The sequence below is a fragment of the Humulus lupulus genome, chromosome 2 (genome assembly GCF_963169125.1).
Source record: "Humulus lupulus chromosome 2, drHumLupu1.1, whole genome shotgun sequence".
In the NCBI taxonomy this organism is placed as follows: Eukaryota; Viridiplantae; Streptophyta; class Magnoliopsida; order Rosales; family Cannabaceae; genus Humulus; species Humulus lupulus.
In genome coordinates, this window is record NC_084794.1 from 108,849,590 (window position 1) to 108,869,107 (window position 19,518).

The window sequence follows — 19,518 nt, forward strand, 5'->3', positions numbered from 1 at the left end:
CATCCATAACCACGTATCGGGGAGCCTGATATTGGAGCTTTCTTGCGTCAGCTTTATCAGTGGGGAGCTCTCCGATGGTGAGAAATATGAGGATGGGCCCTATCTAGGAATGGGAATGGTCGATGATGGCATTTACCCTCTGTGTCTCAGTACTAGGTGCTTCTAAGTGCCCGATGGGCACTAGGCCATATTGTTCAATCTCCGGGTCTGTTGCAAGCTTGGCCAGTGTGTCCGCGAGTGAATTCTGGTCCCGGGGGACCCGGCGGATTTGGTAGCCTTTGAAATGCTGCAGGAGGCCGCGGGAGAGAGACACGTAAGCAGCCATTTTTTCGCCTTTCGTCTGGTATTCTCCGGATATTTGGTTTACCACAAGTAGGGAGCCGCTGTATACTTCGATTTTTTGGGCTCCGACTTCTCTGGCCAGTTGTAATCTAGCTAGCATGGCTTCGTGTTCTGCCTCGTTGTTGGATGCTGGGAACGCGAAACGAATGGCGCTCTGGAGCTGATGTCCTTGGGGAGAAATTAGGATAACCCCTGCTCCAGCTCCTTTTTCATTTGAGGCTCCGTCTACATAGACCTTCCATGTGGGAAGTTCCGGGACAGGATCTTCCGGGAGGTCATTCATTCCTGAGCATTCCACAATAAAGTCTGCAAGAGCTTGACCTTTTATGGAAACACGTGGCTGGTAGTGGATGTCAAACTGGCTCAGTTCCATGGCCCATTTAAGTAATCTGCCAGAAGACTCGGGCTTCTGCAGGACTTGCCAAAGAGGGTGGTTAGTGAGTACTCTGATGGTGTACGCCTGGAAATAGGGCCTTAGCTTCCGCGAAGCGATTAGCAAGCAGAGGGAGAGTTTTTCGATCATTGTATATCTGGACTCGGCGTCCAGTAACCTCTTGCTCACGTAATACACAGGGAGTTGGAGACGGCCGTCTTCCCGGACGAGAGCGGCACTTACGGCATGCTTTGTCACAGCTAAGTACAAGAACAACGCCTCTCCTTCGACAGGTTTGGACAGAATGGGAGCTCGAGTTAGATGTTCCTTGAGGTGTTGGAAGGCTGCTTCGCATTCGGGGGTCCACTCGAACCTCTTGTTTCCTCGCAACACATTGAAGAAGGGGACACATTTGTCAGTGGCCTTAGATACGAAGCGGCTGAGAGCAGCTATCCTTCCGGTAACGCTTTGGACATCCTTATGCTTTCGGGGAGAAGGCATATCTATGAACGCTTTAATTTTCTCAGGGTTGGCCTCCACTCCGCGGGAGCTGACAATGAAACCGAGGAACTTCCCAGACGAGACCCCGAAAGTACATTTCTTCGGATTCAGCTTCATTCCATACTTTCGGATCACGGCGAAAGCTTCCTCAAGGTCGTCACTGTGGTCCCCGGAGGTCTTGGATTTCACCAACATGTCGTCTACATACACCTCCATGTTCCTCCCCAGCTGATCCTTGAACATCTTGTTTACTAGACGCTGGTATGTCGCCCCAGCATTCTTCAAACCAAAAGGAATGACCACGTAACTGTAGACACCCTTGTCCGTGAGGAAGCTGGTGTGTTCCTGGTCCGCGACATGCATCTTGATCTGGTTGTATCCAGAGTATGCATCCATGAAGGATAAGAGTTCATACCCGGAAGTAGCGTCTACCATCTGGTCGATTCGCGGAAGAGGGAAACAGTCTTTTGGGCAGGCTTTGTTCAAGTCCGTGAAGTCAATACACATTCTCCAGGATCCATCGGGTTTCGGGACCAGAACCGGGTTGGCCAACCACACAGGATAGAGTGACTCCTGGAGAAAGCCTATGGACATCAGCTTGTCCACTTCAGCTTTGACTGCTTCGGCCCTTACTGGGTCTAACGGCCTCCTCTTTTGGCGAACTGGAGTTGCAGATGGGTCTATGTTGAGTGCGTGGCACGCAACATTAGGATTAATCCCCGTCATATCAGCGTGGCACCATGCCAGGATATCCTGATTATTCTTCACAGTGGCCACGATCTTTTCTCGAATGGCCGATGGAAGGTTTTTCCCCACCTGAATGACTTTGGTGGGATCTTCCGAGTTGAGGATCACCTCTTCGACTTCCTCCATCGGCTCTATCGCCCTCTCGACCCCCACTCTAGGGTCGAGTTCGTCAACGTATGCCCCTTGGGCACCCCCAGTCTCTGGTAAATCCTCTGCCAAAGGTGTGGCAACAATCGCCTCCTGGACCGTGTAGATTGATCGGACGGAGACGTTATAACAGCTTCGTGCACTTCGTTGGTCTCCCCGGAGGGTGCCGATGCGCCCGTTGTCGCATGGAAACTTCAAACATAAGTGGCGTATCGAGGTTATGGCCCCAACATCGATTAGGACCGGTCGGCCTAGGATGGCATTATACGTCGTGGGGCAGTCGACCACCACGAATGTGCAGTGCTTGAAGGCACAAGCGTCGCTGTCTCCTCTCAGGGTGACTGGAAGTTGAATTTTGCCTAAGGGCATGAGTGCATCCCCATTGAACCCCTGAAGCTGGATGGGGCATGGGATCAAATCTGTCTCGGTTAATCCGATCGCGTGGAAGGCAGCTTTGAAGAGGATGTTGACGGAGCTTCCATTATCGACTAGGATCCGTGACACCTTCTTATTGGCGATCTGGGCTTCCACGACGAGGGGATCGTTGTGGGGGAAGTGCACATGTCGGGCGTCATCTTCCGTGAAGGTGATGGGAAGATCCATCATTCGGGGACGCTGAGCAGGTGACTGAACCAAGGTGCACATCTCCCCGGTGTGTTCTAACTCCCTCAAGTACCTTTTCTGGGAGTTGCGGGTGCTTCCGGCAAGGTGCGGTCCTCCGGAAATGGTGGCCACGTGTCCGTCAACGGGTGGCAGAGCAAGGCCAGGCAGATATGGTTTTCCGGGTCCTGGAGTCAACATGGAAATGGGTGCCGGAGAGGTCGGAGAAGGAAGCGCTGGGAACTGAGATCCAGGAGCTTGGGGGTGACCGGCTCCAGGAGCGCTAGCGGTCCCCCTCTGTCCCAGAGAGTACGCAGCTCCGTGAACTACTCCCTGTCCGGGATAGATTATGGGTATCCTCACCCATTGACCGAGTTGTCCCGCTCTTGCCAGGGACTCGATCTCATCCTTCAGCTGAAGGCATTCGTTTGTGGTGTTCCCCACGTCTCCGTGGAATTCACATCTCTTATTGGAGTCTCGCGGACGCCTTCCTCCGTGAGACACTTTCGGGGCTTCCGGTAGTTGACCATATTACAGGTCGCCCGATAGACGTTCTCTCGCGAGTCTATCAAACTGGTGTACTCCGTGAACTTGGGCTCATAGTTCTTCCGGGGTTTCTTTGAATGGTCCCCCCGGTTGGAGTTTCTTCCGCCTCGTTTATTCCGCGATTGGCTCAGATTTTGTTCTGGGCCTTCCGCTTGCGGTTGCGACGGGCCGGGAGCGATACTACATCCGGTTGGTACAGCTCCGTACCCAGAGAAATGGGTTGGACTCGGCATCTGAGCAGACGCGGAAGGTCCATACACGCTTGGAGTGAACTGGGCTCCTGGAAGCGTGAGGGCTGGCGCGGGAGCTTGCGAAGCAAAGCTAGGTGCAGTCACGGAGGGCGTCGGAGTTGGGGGAACTCCAAAGGCCTGTTGGTAGGCATCTTCAAGGTTGATGATTCCTTGAGCTTTTGATATGAATTCGGACAGAGTTTCTGCTCGCCTCCTTTGCATTTCTCCCCATAGCAGGGAGCCGACGGTAAGCCCCGATTGAAGGGCGATCAGCTTCATGTCATCACTGACCTTGGTCTTAGCAGCAGCTTCCATCATTCTTTGAATGAAAGCTTTGAGGCTCTTATTGGGTAGCTGCTTGATGTTGGTTAAGGAACCAACCTCCATGTCGTGGTCCCGGGCAGCAATGAACTGCCTCCTGAATGCGGACTGTAGCTCCTTCCAACTGTGGATGGATCCGGGAGCTAATCTTTTCCACCAGTCCTCCGCGGACTTGGTAAGGGTGAGTGAGAAGCACATGCATTTGGCATCCTCACTGACGCGCGCCACTTGCATCATCTTGTTGTATTTAGCTAGATGGGTGCGCGGGTCTGTCCTCCCCTCATATAATTCTATGTGAGGCATTTTGAAGTTCTCCGGGAGGGGCGTTTCCGCGATCCTCTGAATACATGGTTCCGGGTCTTCTTCCTCAGAGTCTGACAGGGCCCCACTTTGCTTCCGGACCAGCTTGGTTAAGGCAGCGATCTGTTCCTCGAGCCTCTTTGTATCGCTCTCCGGGAGGTCACATCCCCAGAGCTTGTCGTTGAGATGATTTCGCAGGTCATCTCCGCGAGGACGGGCCTTTTCTCCTTTGGCCTTTTCATACTTGGCCTCCAACTTTTTTCTTAGGTCCACCGTGGACCAGCTATCTTCGGAGTGCGTGTCCGCAGCCCGACCGTCCTGGTTGACGGAATCACTGGGGCGGTTGTTCCTTCCCCTAGGCCTGGGTGCCTTAGCACCGGGCCCTTTAGGCACAGAGTGTCCCCTTGGGGCTGAAGGACGTCTGGGCTTAGGAGTGCCAGAGACCTTCTGCGCGCGGGGGGGGGGGGCAGTCGGCCTGGTGATTCACGCCTTTAGGAGGTGCAGGGGCGTTAGTGCGCACAGGCTCCCCAACTTTTTCTTTGCCCTTGTTAGGGGCGGTTTTGGATGGTCCAGCAGCGGCGGGATCCGGCATGGTGGCATCAGCACCACCTAAAACAGGGGCGTCCTCGTCCGAGTCGCCTAGATCTCCGAACTTGCTTTGGAGGCGCTCCATCATGCGCTGCATTTTTTCGGAGACACGCTCCTGCTCAGCAAGCTTGGCCTTAGTGGCCCCCAGTTCTTCGGCTACTTGGACCAGTTCTGGATCCTTCTCGTAGTAGTAGCCGTCTTTGTAGTAACCGTCTCGGACATACTCTTCTTCGTTTTCTAAGTATGTCGTATCTTCAGTACTGACCCGATCCTGGCGGGATGTCGGGTCTTCACCTTGGTTGTCCGAGTCATGGGTACTTTCTCCTTCGGTCTGGGCTGCCGAGGGTTCATTTTGTACCGCATCTTCCATCATGGTATCGGGGTTGACCCTAGCATTCTTGTCAACCGCGGATTTTCTCGTAGTCACCATCTTTTCAGTACGCAGAAAAAGAGCTGACTAACAACTCCCTACAGCTCTCAATGAAAGCACCAAAATGTTTACCGAGTTTTTCGGAAACGAATACAAACAAAATAAAAAAAAAGATAAGAACTGTAGAAGTGCAGAAATATAAATAGACAAATAGGTTTTTTACGTGGTTCAGGCGTTAACGAGCCCTAGTCCACGAGTCGATGTTATTATACTTGTAGAGAATTACAGTAAAATGGCTGGTGTACAGGAACCTCACAAACTCACAGTGTTTCTCTCGAGTTCTCTAGAAGAAGACGAAGCTAGAGAGATTTTTGCAGAGTTCTTGCTATCTAATCTCTTCTTTTTCCCCTCCTATTGCAAAATGAGGAGGTCTTTATAGCTAGAGTTTTGGATTAGGGTTTTACTCTGCCCCCATGAGTCTTAATTACACCAGCCATAAATAGGGGATACAATTACCGTAGTCGCCTGGCTACCAGGCTCTATGTGGGTATATTTACATGAAAGTATGGGGAATGCACAAAGGCAGCTGTCTTTTCCAGGCTATCAGCGGAACAGTAGGCGAAATGGTACTTTTAGGCGTGCTGGGATGTGTGCGGCCTCGACCTGTCGGGCGTGTCAGGCGGGATCTTGTGTCAGGTGGATGTCGTTCCAACTATGCCTCCTCCATGACTCGACCGCTTGGTCTTCTTCCGTGCGAGGCACGGAACTGTATCCGCGAAGGTAACCTGAAGAGCTTCTCCTGGAAGGACCTTCCCCGAAGGATACCCCTTCGGGAGTCCGGGAGAATTGACGAGCTTCCGCGTCGCGGTTGCTTGAAAGAGTATGCTGGACACTAAACGGGAGAGGCGAAGCCTTTCTGTCCATCCGCGAGCTCTGGTCACCTTTCGTGAAAGACTTTGATAATTCTGCTTCCCCGAGGCTATCCATCTAAACGCTATCCGGAAATCTGGATAACAGTCATCATCATGGTATAGAGAAGTGGATGCTGATTCACAATTTTTATAATGGGTTGAATATACTACTCGTACAATAATTGATGCAACAACAGGGGGTGCGTTCATGAGCAAGAGTGCTAATGAAGTATACAAATTACTGGAAGAGATGGCCATGAACAACTACTAGTAGCCTACTAAGAGGGGGTAGACAAAGAAGGTGGCTGGTATGATCGAATTAGATTCTATCTCAATGCTTACAGCCCAAGTGGCAGCCTTAACAGAACAATTATAACAGAGCAACTTGCATCTCAAGCCATGCAAGTACAAAATATATGTGAGGCATGTGGGAGTACCCATCCTTTAAATCAGTGCCTTGCCCTGGATATGAATAATATGCCCAGGGAACAAGTGCAAGCCATAGGGAATTTCCAATGGCCAACCAATAACCCCTTTACAATGTCATACAACCAAGGGTTGAGGAACCACCCTAAATTTTCATGGACGAATAACCAAGTCGCATAACAACCTTTCCCTCAAAATCAGCAACAATTCCCACCTTCACAACCACAACAGTCTTTCCAACAACCTTCTGGATTGAATGCGTGCATGAGTAGGGTTATTACTGCTAGGCATGCTAATTATGATTTTGTGATTTGATGATTTACTACTTATGAGCATGATTATGTTTTCTTGCTGAGCCTCGACTCATAGGTGCAAAATGGTGTAGGTAAAGGAAAATAAATGTTGGACCAACCATGAATTGGAGAGTTTTAGGGGCAAGGTGTACATATGTGGCCTGCTTGACCGCCACGGCCGAGGCTATCAGTTGGAACTAGGGTTGGATCCTGATTTTATGCTTAGGCTAGCTTTTGTATTCATTTTGAGTCTGTAACAGTTTCAAAATCTGTTATGATCTCATCTATTGAACTCAAACTCTTTTAATGAAATGGTTGACTTTTGACAAAAAAATTTAGTACATAAACCTGGTGTTAGTTTCAATTACACATTTTAAGTCCAAATAACTCGTTTAGTGAGTTAATCACTATTTCAATTACACAGTGTAACGGCCCTAGATTAGAGAGACGTTACACAACGTAAGACTCCCTCTTAAAATATTGTCTCAATCTTGTTGTACTCTTTATTAAGAATTTGGTTATAATGAAACAATGAATCTCTTGAACTCCCTTCAAAGATTAGTGAGTGCTCTTTTCCTCCCGAAATGAGACTTGATGAAATCTTCTCCTAGAGATCCTTAGGAACATGTTCACAAGAAACACAACATGTTACAAAGAACAAGATAGATACATAGAAAAGTACACTCGACACAACCACAAAGATTAAGGTTAACAACCTAATCTTTTCAAAGAAAAACTCCTCAAGAAATTAACAACAAGTGTTTTCAAATTCAAAATGGAAAAGATGATTTTTCCAAAGGTCTTGGCAAGGTATTTATAGTTGAGAAAAACGTCCAAGGCGAGCTCTTCAGAAATATTGCAATTAATACAAGAACATTTGTAAATTTCTTTGATTGAAAAAATCTGCTAGCCATGTTGTTTCTATTCCGACAATACAGGAAACTGTTGAGTCATCATGATTATCGATCTTTACTGGCTATACAAAATTTGATCATTTTTCTTGACCAAGTTCATTTTCGAATCTTTTTTTATCTAGAATTGTTCAATTCCTTAACATACTCAGTCATAATAAGTAAAATATATTATCCTTATCACGAGATAAGATATGTGGCTTTTCAAGAGCTTTTACAATCTATTTATAGTTGTGTGTTCGTTCAGAAGATGCTCTCTTGTAATTTGGAGCAATAATAAAATGATTTATGAATTTCTTTATAAGGAAAAAATATGTTAGTCTGTCTCATTCTGTTGTAACAGTCTGAGCATTCATCTAGATAATTTCTGTACCTTGGCAGATTTAAGTCTAGATTTATTTGAAAAAATCAATCATAACCAAATTATTTTTATTATAAAAATATTTGATTTAATATGCACGAAATGAATATAATAAAAGCATATCTTCAAAGACTTTAATTACCATATCAAAAAAATAATATTTTTTAGATAATGATAAAGGCTCAAATTTTTACAACTCAAATGAGTCAGCCACAATTAGAATTTTATTCAAAGAAATCACGATTAAATATAATGAATGTTCTAAAAAATATTTGTCAAAGAAGGTTTTAACAAAACGTATGGAACTGAGGGAGGTAAAGACTGGTTGAGTAATGTTTGATATATTAAGAACCAATTAAACCTAACTTATTCTCGTACTTTCTGGTTTCAGTGGACGTGAAGGCACCCCTCATGCCTTTCTTTTCACCATATTTAAAAAAGCATTACTCATTTATATTATTTTATAATGTTAGGCTTGATTTTGGCCATTATTTATTAAAAAAATGAGAAAAAGCAAAGGCAGAAAGGGCTATAAAATAGAGGGTACAGACGGAGATAGTAGTGGAGTCAGCTCCTCATTGTGAGAACTGAGAACTGAGACTTCTTTTGTTGAATTCAGATTTAGTAGAGGCAGCCATGGCTTTGATTCAAGGCAAATGGGTCAAGGTAATTTTCAGCTCACTCTCTAACCTATCTATGCAAATTCAGAGTATCCTTTGATGAATTTAAATTGTATTAAAGTTCTTTTTATCCACTTATTATACTTTTTCAGTATGATGTTTGATAAATTCTACCATAATCTATTAGTCCACCTCCTCGATTTCTTCTATGTAAATATAGGAAAAATGAGAAAAGTTAGAGAATTCAATTGTAGCAGTTAGAGTCCCATTTACGGTGATAATTGTTTTGTTAAAATGGGTTCCTTTTCAATTTGTTTAGTACCTGTTTTTGTAATTTTCCAGTATAGCTGGCGTGTGTTCTTCATATCTGATTTTCTCTTAGTCATGCTGATCTCGTTTTTTTTTTCTCTTTTTTCTTAAAAAAATAAAATTGTGTCGCTTTTGCATAGTTTTCATTAATAAATTACCAGAAAGTGATTAGGGTAGGGAAAAAAATCTCTTTCAGAGGTGGTTATTCATTTCTTTTAGGAAACACATAAATTTTTATGTGTATTAGAAAAGGTAATGCCTTTATCAGTGACATTTTATTTTAGGGTACTTTATCAGTGACATTGACTTGCTAAAGAAAAAGATGGATTGCAAAGAGATCATCACAAACACAGACATATTTTGTTTTGTTATGTCACGCGTCAGAGTTTGTGGGGACATCTGAATCAGATGTCAATACTCTACTTTTTCTATCTTATCTTGCCATTAGCTATTAGCCCTTATTTTTTAAAAAAATAAAATAAATAATAAATGGGAAAAGTAAGAGCCTCGTGTCATTTGTTCCTACCTGGAAACTCATATTTTTTTGAATGAGAGTATAGTGGGAACAAAGAGCAATTTAGTGAATCAATGTTTTGAAAAATGCACATGATATATATCTTTACAGGGTTTATATATTTTTAGAATTTGTGTTTTGTTACATTATTTGTTTGAATTCTGTATTTTGATAAATTATTTTTTTGACCTTATATTTTATAAAATTGTTAAAATAAAACTCTAAACTCAATTTTGACGAAGAAAAATTGAATATAATAACACAGTTTTTAAACAGAATAATTTTATTTTTGTTCTAAATTGTTAGTTTGGTAAATTATTTGTGATTTTAGTTGAGAAAACATTGACCAAAATCGGGTTTATGGTTTTAATTTAACTATTTTACAAAACATATGGTCCAAAAAATAATTTGTCAAAAAATATAAACCCATATTTATATATTATAAATGATAGTTTAACTAAAATTATTAATTTTCGTGAAATTTAATATTTTTTATTTTTTAACAACGTTAGTTTTAAAGTTATATAAATAAGGTAATTTTTTTTTTTAAGAATAAAATATTTATGTTTTTTGGGACATTGTGTTTTGTCTCATTACTTATTTGAACTATGTATTTTAACAAATTATTTTTTGGACCTAGTGTTTTGTAAAATGGTTCAAATAGGCTCCTAAACATGATTTTGATTAATAAAAAATTGAATATTTCAACACAGTTCTTACGCAGAATAGTTGTATTTTTGTTTTAAGTTGTTAGTTTGATTAATTATTTGTGATTTTAGTTCAAAAATTTTTGATCAAAATCAGATTTATGATATATTTGAACAATTTTATAAAATATAGGGTCCATGAAATAATTTATCAAAACACATAATCCAAATAGATAATGAGACAAAACATATGGTCCAAAAATATATAAATCCAAAAATAAAAGATAATAAAGTCATCTAAATAAAGTAAATAAATTAAAAATAATAAATGAGTCATAGTAAATTCTCATCATATATTTTAAAACTTTATATTAAAGTGTTAAATTACTTTATCAATTATGTTTCAAAGCTATAACCAATTATGTGCTTAAATTTATTATTTTCTTTATTTTATTAATCATTTATTTTGTTTATCTAAACATATATGTAACAGTGACATAAGACATAAGTATACTTATTTCTTATTTTGTTGTTTATTTTTAATAAGATGATACTTATTTTAATTACTCTACCTTTGATTAAATAATATATTTTTTTTTGATGACTTCAATTTTTTAAAATTAAATCTTGATCAAACATGCCTTTTAAATTTATAGTTTTAATTTAGAAAATTTGAATATTTTATTATATTGAATATTTTTTATAAAAGAAAATTAGAAAAAAATATTTAATTTTAAAACTAGATACATCATATATAATATATAAATTAAAATATAAAAAAAATACTAAAATTTAATTATTATAAACAACATCAAATAATTTACTTTGAAATTATAATGCACCATATCTTTTATATGCAAAAAGTGTGTATCTAACATATTCTTGGTTTAATGATTATATTTAAAAAAAATTAAAAAAATTATCATATATATATATTTAACTATAAACAATGTTTTGACTTATTTTTTAATATGTTTATGTCATCTTTTTATAATATGTGACATTGTTTATTTATTTAAAATTTGAATGACAATTAAAAAATATAATAAAAATAAATTAGTACATTTTTTAAGTAAAACTAAGCAAATGCGCACTACACATTGTTTATACCTAGTATATATATTTATGATTCGATTTGTTACAATTGAGTTAATTTCCTAACATGTTTTTTTTTAAACTTTAATAGAGTATTTTAAATAATTAACAAAATATGCTTTTAAAACTAATTAAAAATAAATATTTATTCATTATATAAACTTAAATTTAAATATTATAAAATATCATTATTATAATAATAGTTAATACACGACTAAATATTTAATAAATATATTAATATAAATTTAAATATTATAAAATATTATCATTATAATAATATATAATACTAAATTAGATATTTAATAATTATATTTATATAAATTAAAAAATATTATTATTATAATATATAATCCTATAATAATATTTAATACAAAACTACATATTTAGTAATTATATTAATATAAATTCAAATATCATTATTACAATAATATTTAACACAATACTAGATATTTAATAATTATATTAATATAAATAAAATGTTACAAAGTATAATAATAATAATAATAATAATAATAATAATAATAAAAGGATGATTCTTTGGTAGGGGCTTCAAAAAGAGCCCCACCGATGGGATTTTTTTGTATTTCCGACTCGTGAATAATTTTTGGCGCGATTTTTTTTATGGTCGTATATATTATAGTTATTTAGAGTATCCTGCAAATTTTTAGAAAATTCCAAATAATTTACAGTGCCGAAAACTAAATTCAAACATGTTATTTTCTATGCACATGCAAAAATTAGTTACTCGTGCAACAATTTGTTTTTAAACTAGTTTTTGACACTATAAATTATTCAGAATTTTTCTGAAAATTTGCAGGATGCTCTAAATAACTATAATATACACTGTCATAAAAAAAAATCGCGCTGAAAATTGTTCACGGTTTGAGAACACAAAAGTGCCCCACCGGTAAGGCTTTTTTTGAAGCCCCTACCATAGAAATTTCCAATAATATATACTCTTTGCTCAAAATAATAATAATAATAATATATAATCTTAATTTTTATTATTTATATTTAAAAAGAAACATGTTACTTTTTTTTATTACATTAATGTAACTTATATATATATTCATATTAAATAACAATAAATATTATAAGTACATTATATATAATTGTTGTATGTGTGTATAATTAGTATAATTATGTAACTATATAAAAAATTAGAATAATAATTATCTTCTATTAAGAATAAACACATTTCTTCTCCATTGAAATGTGATTTGAATATTATCATGAATAGAGTAATTTGTGATCTAAACGGTTATCATATTATTATTATTATTATTTAAAAATCATAAATAATATATATTTGTTTAATTTTTCTTTTAATATGTTATGTAATTATTTTATATATAATATTATTTATTTATTTAAAATTTATATGACAATAATAATAATAATAATAAATCAATTTTCTAAATAAAAATAAGCAAGCGTACAAGTACTTTGTTTGCACATACTTGCACATAGTATAAATACACACTAGCTTTTTTTTGTGCCTAAGGCAGGAACCCATGAAATTGAAAATTTCATTTCATATATTTTTTAAATTATAAAATTGTATAATAGAAATTAAATAATTAATATTTAACATAAAATTATAATTATAATAATTCATAACAATTAAAATATTTATTGTATTAATTTGAATAATAATATTGTCCTAAAACATCACTAAAAAAACATAAGACTACATTTTGATTAATTTTTTGTTTGTTTAATTTTTAATAAGCCAAATATGTAATAGTGTGAGAAGAAAAGAAAGAAAACATTACAATTACAATGAAAATCATCTATTTAATTAATTGAAATGATAAAATATATATAAAGTTGACACATATTTTAAAAAATAACATCATGCAAAAGAATGAGGCATTCACCTTAATACGTGGCTGTGTAAGGAGATTTATGAAAAGTTTTTATTTTATTGCTTTTTTGTATATATGTGTAGAACAACTTTTAAAATATTTATGTACATAAGAATAAAGTGGAAACGTAAATAATAACTAGTACAAAGTAAATAGTTAAAAGTACACAAAAGACTAAAACAAATAAAAATAATAAATAAACAAAAATAAAAATAAAATTAACAATAAAAAAACCTCAAAAAAAAATTAATAAAAGGGAAATTTTATGTTATATATATATATATATATATATGATATCTTAGTGAAAATTTTTAATATGCTAACGTAATTATTATCTCAAATATATGACAATTTTAATTTTTTTTGACAAAAATACTCCTAACAATCAAATACTCATTTTCTCTCTCAGTCTCTCACTCTCTCCCTTATTCTAATATTGTAGATCTAAAAAAAAAACCATCTGAAACAGATATTTTAGTAAAAAAAATATGAGCTTCTAAATTTTTTCGTCAAATTTCAGTACAGAGCATCGAAATTGCAACAAAAAATAATCGTTTTGGCCAAAAATCAAGTTTACATGATTGCATCGTAAAAGCATCGAAACACCATCGATTTTGCATCGAAATTGCAGAAATTTTGCATCGAAAAAGCATTGTTTTAGCAAAAAAATCAACTTTCATGATTGCATTGCAAGAGCATTGAAATTGCATCGAAAAAACATCGTTTTGGCCAAAAAATCAAGTTTTCATGATTGCATCGCAAGAGCATTGAAACACCATCGATTTTCATTGATGGTGTTTCGATGCAATTATGAAAACTTGATTTTTGGGCAAAATTATGCTTTTTCGATGCAAAATCGATGGTGTTTTGATGTTTTTGCGATGCAATCTTGAAACTTGATTTTTTGCCAAAACGATGCTTTTTCGATGCAAAATTGATGATGTTTCGATGCAAAATTGATGGTGTTTCGATGCTTTTACGATGCAATCATGAAAACTTGTGTTTTTGGCCAAAATGATTATTTTTCGATGCAATTTTGATGCTCTTGCGATGCAATCATGAAACTTGATTTTTGGCCAAAACAATGTTTTTTCGATGTAAAATCGATAGTGTTTCGATGCTTTTGTGATGCAATCATGGAAACTTATTTTTTTAGCAAAAACAATCCTTTTTCTATGTAAAATTGATATTTTTTTCGATGCAAAAATAATGGTGTTTCGATGCAATCATGAAAACTTGATTTTTGCCAAAATGATGTTTTTTTGATGCAATTTGGACACTCTGCACTGAAATTTGACGAAAATTTTGGATATTCATATTTTTTCACTCAAATGTTGTTTCAGATGATTTTTTTTTTTAATTTTGGTATTTTTTCGAGATCTACAATATTAGAATGAGAGAAACGTTAGAGAGAAAGAGTTCAGACTAAGAGAGAAAATGATTTTTGAAATATTATGGATATTTTTGTCCAAAAATTTAAAATTATCATATATATTTAAGATAATAACTTACGTAAACATATTAAAAAATTTCATTAAAATATCAAACATCAAATTTCCCTAAGGTGGTGAAAGTACTAAGTAGGACATTCACCTACTTATACATTTTTTTATATATACATAGTATAGTATATATATATTTATTTAAAATTGGAGCAGTTGTGGGGTTTACATGTTCAAATTCAATGTTGTATATTAATTAGCTATTTAGTTATTCTATGATGGTTGTTCTATCTTCTATGCTGTTTCTTTGGAGCAGCTTGATCAAAAAGGAACTTGCCCAGGACCAAGAAGTTCACATGCAGTAACCATAGTAGCACAAAAGGCCTATGTGTTCGGTGGCGAGTTTTCGCCACGTGTCCCTGTAGACAACCACATCCACGTGTTTGACCTCCAAGACACCACGTGGTCCGTGGTCAATGCAATCGGCGATGTTCCTCCACCACGTGTAGGTGTCACAATGGCAACCGTTGGATCAACCATCTATGTTTTCGGCGGTAGAGATAGCGAACACAAAGAGCTCAATGAATTATACTCTTTTGACACGTGTTCAAACAAGTGGACCCTTCTATCTACTGGCGATGGGGGACCTCCTCATCGGAGCTACCACTCAATGACGGCGGACAATCGTTACATTTATGTCTTCGGTGGCTGTGGCAACACCGGACGACTTAACGATCTATGGGCATATGATGTGGTTGATCGGAAGTGGATCAAGTACCCATCGCCGGGGGACAACTGCAAGGGAAGAGGTGGGCCTGGGCTCGTTGTGGCCCAAGGAAAGATATGGGTCGTGTATGGCTTTGCTGGATATGAAGTGGATGATGTTCATTGCTACGATCCGGCCCAAACAAAGTGGGCTGAGGTTGAGACAAAAGGCGAGAGGCCCACAGCTCGAAGTGTGTTTTCTACGGCTGGGATTGGGAAATACGTATTTATATACGGTGGAGAAGTAGATCCAAGTGACTTGGGCCACTTGGGTGCAGGGAAATTTGCCCGAGAGGTGTACGCGTTGGACACGGACACGTTGGAGTGGAAGAGGTGGGAAGATGGGTCGGGCCAAGAAAATCATCCTGGGCCTCGTGGGTGGTGTGCATATGCTAGTGGGCTTTTAGATGGTAAAGAGGGCCTTTTGGTGTACGGTGGGAATTCTCCTAGTAATGATAGGCTTGATGATATTTTCTTCTTCACTCCTTAAACTTTATAAATTATTGCTGTATGTTTGGATTCCAGAATTGGCACATTGTAATAAATTTTAGGATATGTACGTGCCCCATTTTGATTGTATTAGGTTGTATGATAAGGGATAAGGTACTATGTAATTAGTGTTTACTTTAATAAGATGAATGATTGTCGTGTTGTTAAACAAGTGATATCGTGCATGTGTACATTGAAAATGTTACACGACTATTATTGATACCACCGCACAAACTTAACATTGTAAAATGTAACACTGTAGTTTTTCTATTCTATACTTTAAAATACATCATTAAAGTTTAATTTTTTTTTATTTTACATCAAAATTTTAGAGTATATCATATATTAGATTCTTTATATATTTCTTTACATTTAAATAGTATATCCTTAAATATTTTTATTAATTAAAATAAAAAAACTAAAAAATTTGGAAAGAGAAAAATATGAGAATAAAAGATAGAAGAAAAGTATTTAAAGGAGCTCTTAAAAATCTATAAATGTAGAGAATAAAATAAAAAAATATAAAGACACTCCCTTTTAGAGAATTAGTTTAAAAGAACTATCATATAGTAATTCTAACAATTTTCTCCATATTTATAGAGAATTATCTCTTTAAGAAGAACTATTGAGAATACTTTTAGCTATATTCAGTACTTTCGAAATGTCTCTTCTTCTTTATTTTATCTTATTTTTTTCCCATTCTTTTTCTACTGTTTCTCCATAATCAGTGACTAAACTACTCATTCGGTTGAAGTGGCCATGGCATGTCTTTTACATACATATATAAAATTGAAAAATTAGCAGTTAAAATTATTAACTTATTTCATATATATACTGTGGAAATAGTTTATCTAAATCCCAACTAATTCTATTAATGAGTTGTTTGGTTCTCAACTATCATAACAACTTCATTAGCTTTTAGTCCTTGGTCTATAAAAGGACTTGTGGGATTCACTTGTTAGAAGACACACAAAACAGAGAAGAGAAAAACGATGAGAGAAGAACACAGTGAAGAGCACTACACAGATGAAACAACAGAAAAGCCAGATTAGACAAGAGAGCTCAAGTGTGGAAATCAAGATTGAGTATTGAGAAGGTTGTGAGAGCTGGGTTTGGGGAACTGTATTGAGAAGCACAATTGTTGGGAAAGTTCTTGCTCAAGGATTGAGAGGAAAACACCTGTGTGATTGAGTGTTTAGAGAGTTTGATCCAAGATTGTTCCAAAAAGCTCCATTGAAGCCTTGTACTCATTTCGTTGATTGAATAAAGAAGAGATAGTGGTTCCTAAAACTGGATTAGATTCAAGATCACATTGATCTTGTTCTGAACCAGTATATATACTTGTGTTGATTTATGCTTTCATATTTTTCGTTTTCTAATTGTTTGATAATTAGTTTTACTGATTTGTGTTCTTAGATTCATCTCTGGTTTAACGAGATTCATCTGAGGTTCTTGAACTGGGAAATTTATCCTTATTTCCAACAAAATCAGAGCCAGGTTTCAGATCAAAACGGGAGAAGAAAGTTCAAGATCCTAGAGCTTCCGCATTACAACTGATACAGAACACAAGTTAGAAGACTATGTCAACCATGGCCAAGTTCGAGCTTGAGAAATTTGATGGCACAAACGATTTCTCATTGTGGAGAGAAAGTCTTAAAGGAATTTTGGTACACTAGAAAGTAGCCAAGATTCTTGGAGATCAGAAGTTGCTGGCTGATAAGAAACCTGAAGAAATAGCTGAGATGGAAGAAATGGCCTATTACACCATAATTATGTACCTATCAAATGGAGTGTGAAGGAAATTGACATCAGAGACTACGACAAAGGGATTATGGGATAAGATGGAAAAATTATATTTAAAGCCTTTTGTTTCTAACAAGATTAATTTACTTGAAAGACTTTATGGTTTTAGAATGAATCCTGTTATGTCTCTAGATGAAAACATTGACAAATTCAATGAAATCATTGTAGGTTTGGCAAATATCGATCACAAGGTGGATGAGGAAAGTCAAGCAATAATCTTGTTGCGCTCATTACCAATGGCATACCAAGAAGTGAAAGCTGCAATAAAGTATGGAAGAGATATCATCTCACTAGATGGAGTTCTTGGAGTATTGAAGTCCAAAGATTTTGAACTTCAGTTGGAGAAAGAATCCAAGAAGGATGAAGCTTACTTTGTTCGTGGAAGATCAACAAAGAGAAGCTCTTCAAGAAGCCATACACCATTTTACTCACGTTCTAAATCAAGAGGAAAGGATTCAAGAACATGTTACCACTGTGGAAAGGCAGGACATACCAAGAGATTTTGCAATCTGTTAAGAAATCAACAAGGGTCCAGATCAAACCAGGACCAGAGAAGACCCATCTACAATCAATTTCGTAATGAGAACAAATACCAGCAAGGATTGAAGTCTCAAAATGATTCAGCTGCTATAGCAGAAGGAGAAGATGAATGTGTCTCAGAAGGAGAACTATTCTCCATCTCATAAACCACCATGACAAGGGAGTGGATTCTTGATTCGGGATGCACATTCCATATGTGTCCCAATCAAGAATCATTTTTTGATTATAAAGAAATTAATGGTGGTAAAGTACTAATGGGTAATGATGTTTCTTGCAGGGTCTATGGCATTGGCAAGGTAGCTGTTAAAAAATTTAATGGTGAGGTCAAGGTATTGACAAATGTGAGGCATATACCAGAATTGAGGAGAAACTTGATTTCTCTTGGATCTTTGGAAGATGAAGGATACAGCTACAAGTCTACAAATGCCATCTTGAAAATCACTAGTGGCTCTCTAGTAGTGATGAAAGGGAAGAAAGTTAATGGACTGTACGTACTGGAAGGAAAAACTGTAGCAATTGCTGAAGCATCTGTTGTTAAGACCCAGGAAAGTGAGATGCATCTGTGGCACCAATGGATGGGACATATCAGTGAGCAAGGGCTGAGAGAGCTTCACAAACAAGGAAGCATAGACAAGTTGAATACCTGTGCATTACCTTTCTATGAAGCATGTGTATTTGGAAAGCAGCATAAAATTAAATTCACTGCAGCAAAGCACAACACCAAAGGAGTCTTGGAGTACATTCACTCGGATTTATGGGGGCTTAGCAAAATACCAACACACTCAGGTAAACATTACTTTCTATCTATAGTAGATGATTATTCTAGATGTGTTTGGGTATATTTACTTAGGACTAAAGATGAATGTCTAGAAAAATTTAAAGTATGGAAAAATCAGGTGGAAAATCAAACAAACTCTAGAATTAAGACTCTTAGAACCGATAATGGCTTAGAATTTATAAACCATGAGTTTGACATATTGTGCAATGAGTATGGTATCACTAGACATAGGACAGTAGTTAGTACTCCAGAACAGAATGGAGTTGCCGAGAGGATGAATCGTACTCTACTGAATAAGGTTAGGTGTATGCTAGTAAGTTCAGGGTTGTCTAAATCTTATTGGGGAGAAGCACTTGCTACTGCTTGCTATTTGATAAATAGGAGTCCTAATAGATCTATAGATTTGAAAACTCCATATGAAATGTGGTATAGAAAAGCCCCAAGCTTGAAACATTTGAGAGTTTTTGGTTGTGCAGCATATGCACACCAGTCCAATGATAATTTAGGCACTAGATCTGTCAAGGGAATTTTTCTTGGTTACCCTATAGGAACTAAAGGTTATACACTTTGTGTTAATCAAAATGGTAAGCCTAAAATTATAATTTCAAGAAATGTTATCTTTAATGAGCATGATTTTCCTCACTTGAAAGCCGAGATTGGTAGTGTTTCAAATAATGCAGG

At 36.9% G+C, this 19,518-nt stretch overlaps 1 protein-coding gene across 1 annotated transcript; it reads left to right on the forward strand.

Moving 5' to 3' along the window:
• Positions 1 to 8,349: 8,349 nt before the first annotated feature.
• LOC133818351 (thiohydroximate-O-sulfate sulfur/sulfate-lyase (nitrile-forming) NSP5) lies at positions 8,350 to 15,888 on the forward strand. The gene is made up of 2 exons (XM_062251151.1): positions 8,350 to 8,633; positions 14,779 to 15,888. The coding sequence occupies exons 1-2, from the start codon at positions 8,604 to 8,606 to the stop codon at positions 15,715 to 15,717; spliced, it is 969 nt and encodes a 322-aa protein (XP_062107135.1). The 5' UTR covers positions 8,350 to 8,603; the 3' UTR covers positions 15,718 to 15,888.
• The last annotated feature ends 3,630 nt before the right edge of the window (positions 15,889 to 19,518 follow it).

Bases quoted from the DNA above. Each gene is read 5' to 3' on its own strand.
- LOC133818351 (XM_062251151.1), top strand. From the start codon at position 8,604: ATGGCTTTGATTCAAGGCAAATGGGTCAAG. The intron at 8,634-14,778 runs GTAATTTTCAGC...TCTTTGGAGCAG, and splicing joins TTCAAGGCAAATGGGTCAAG to CTTGATCAAAAAGGAACTTG.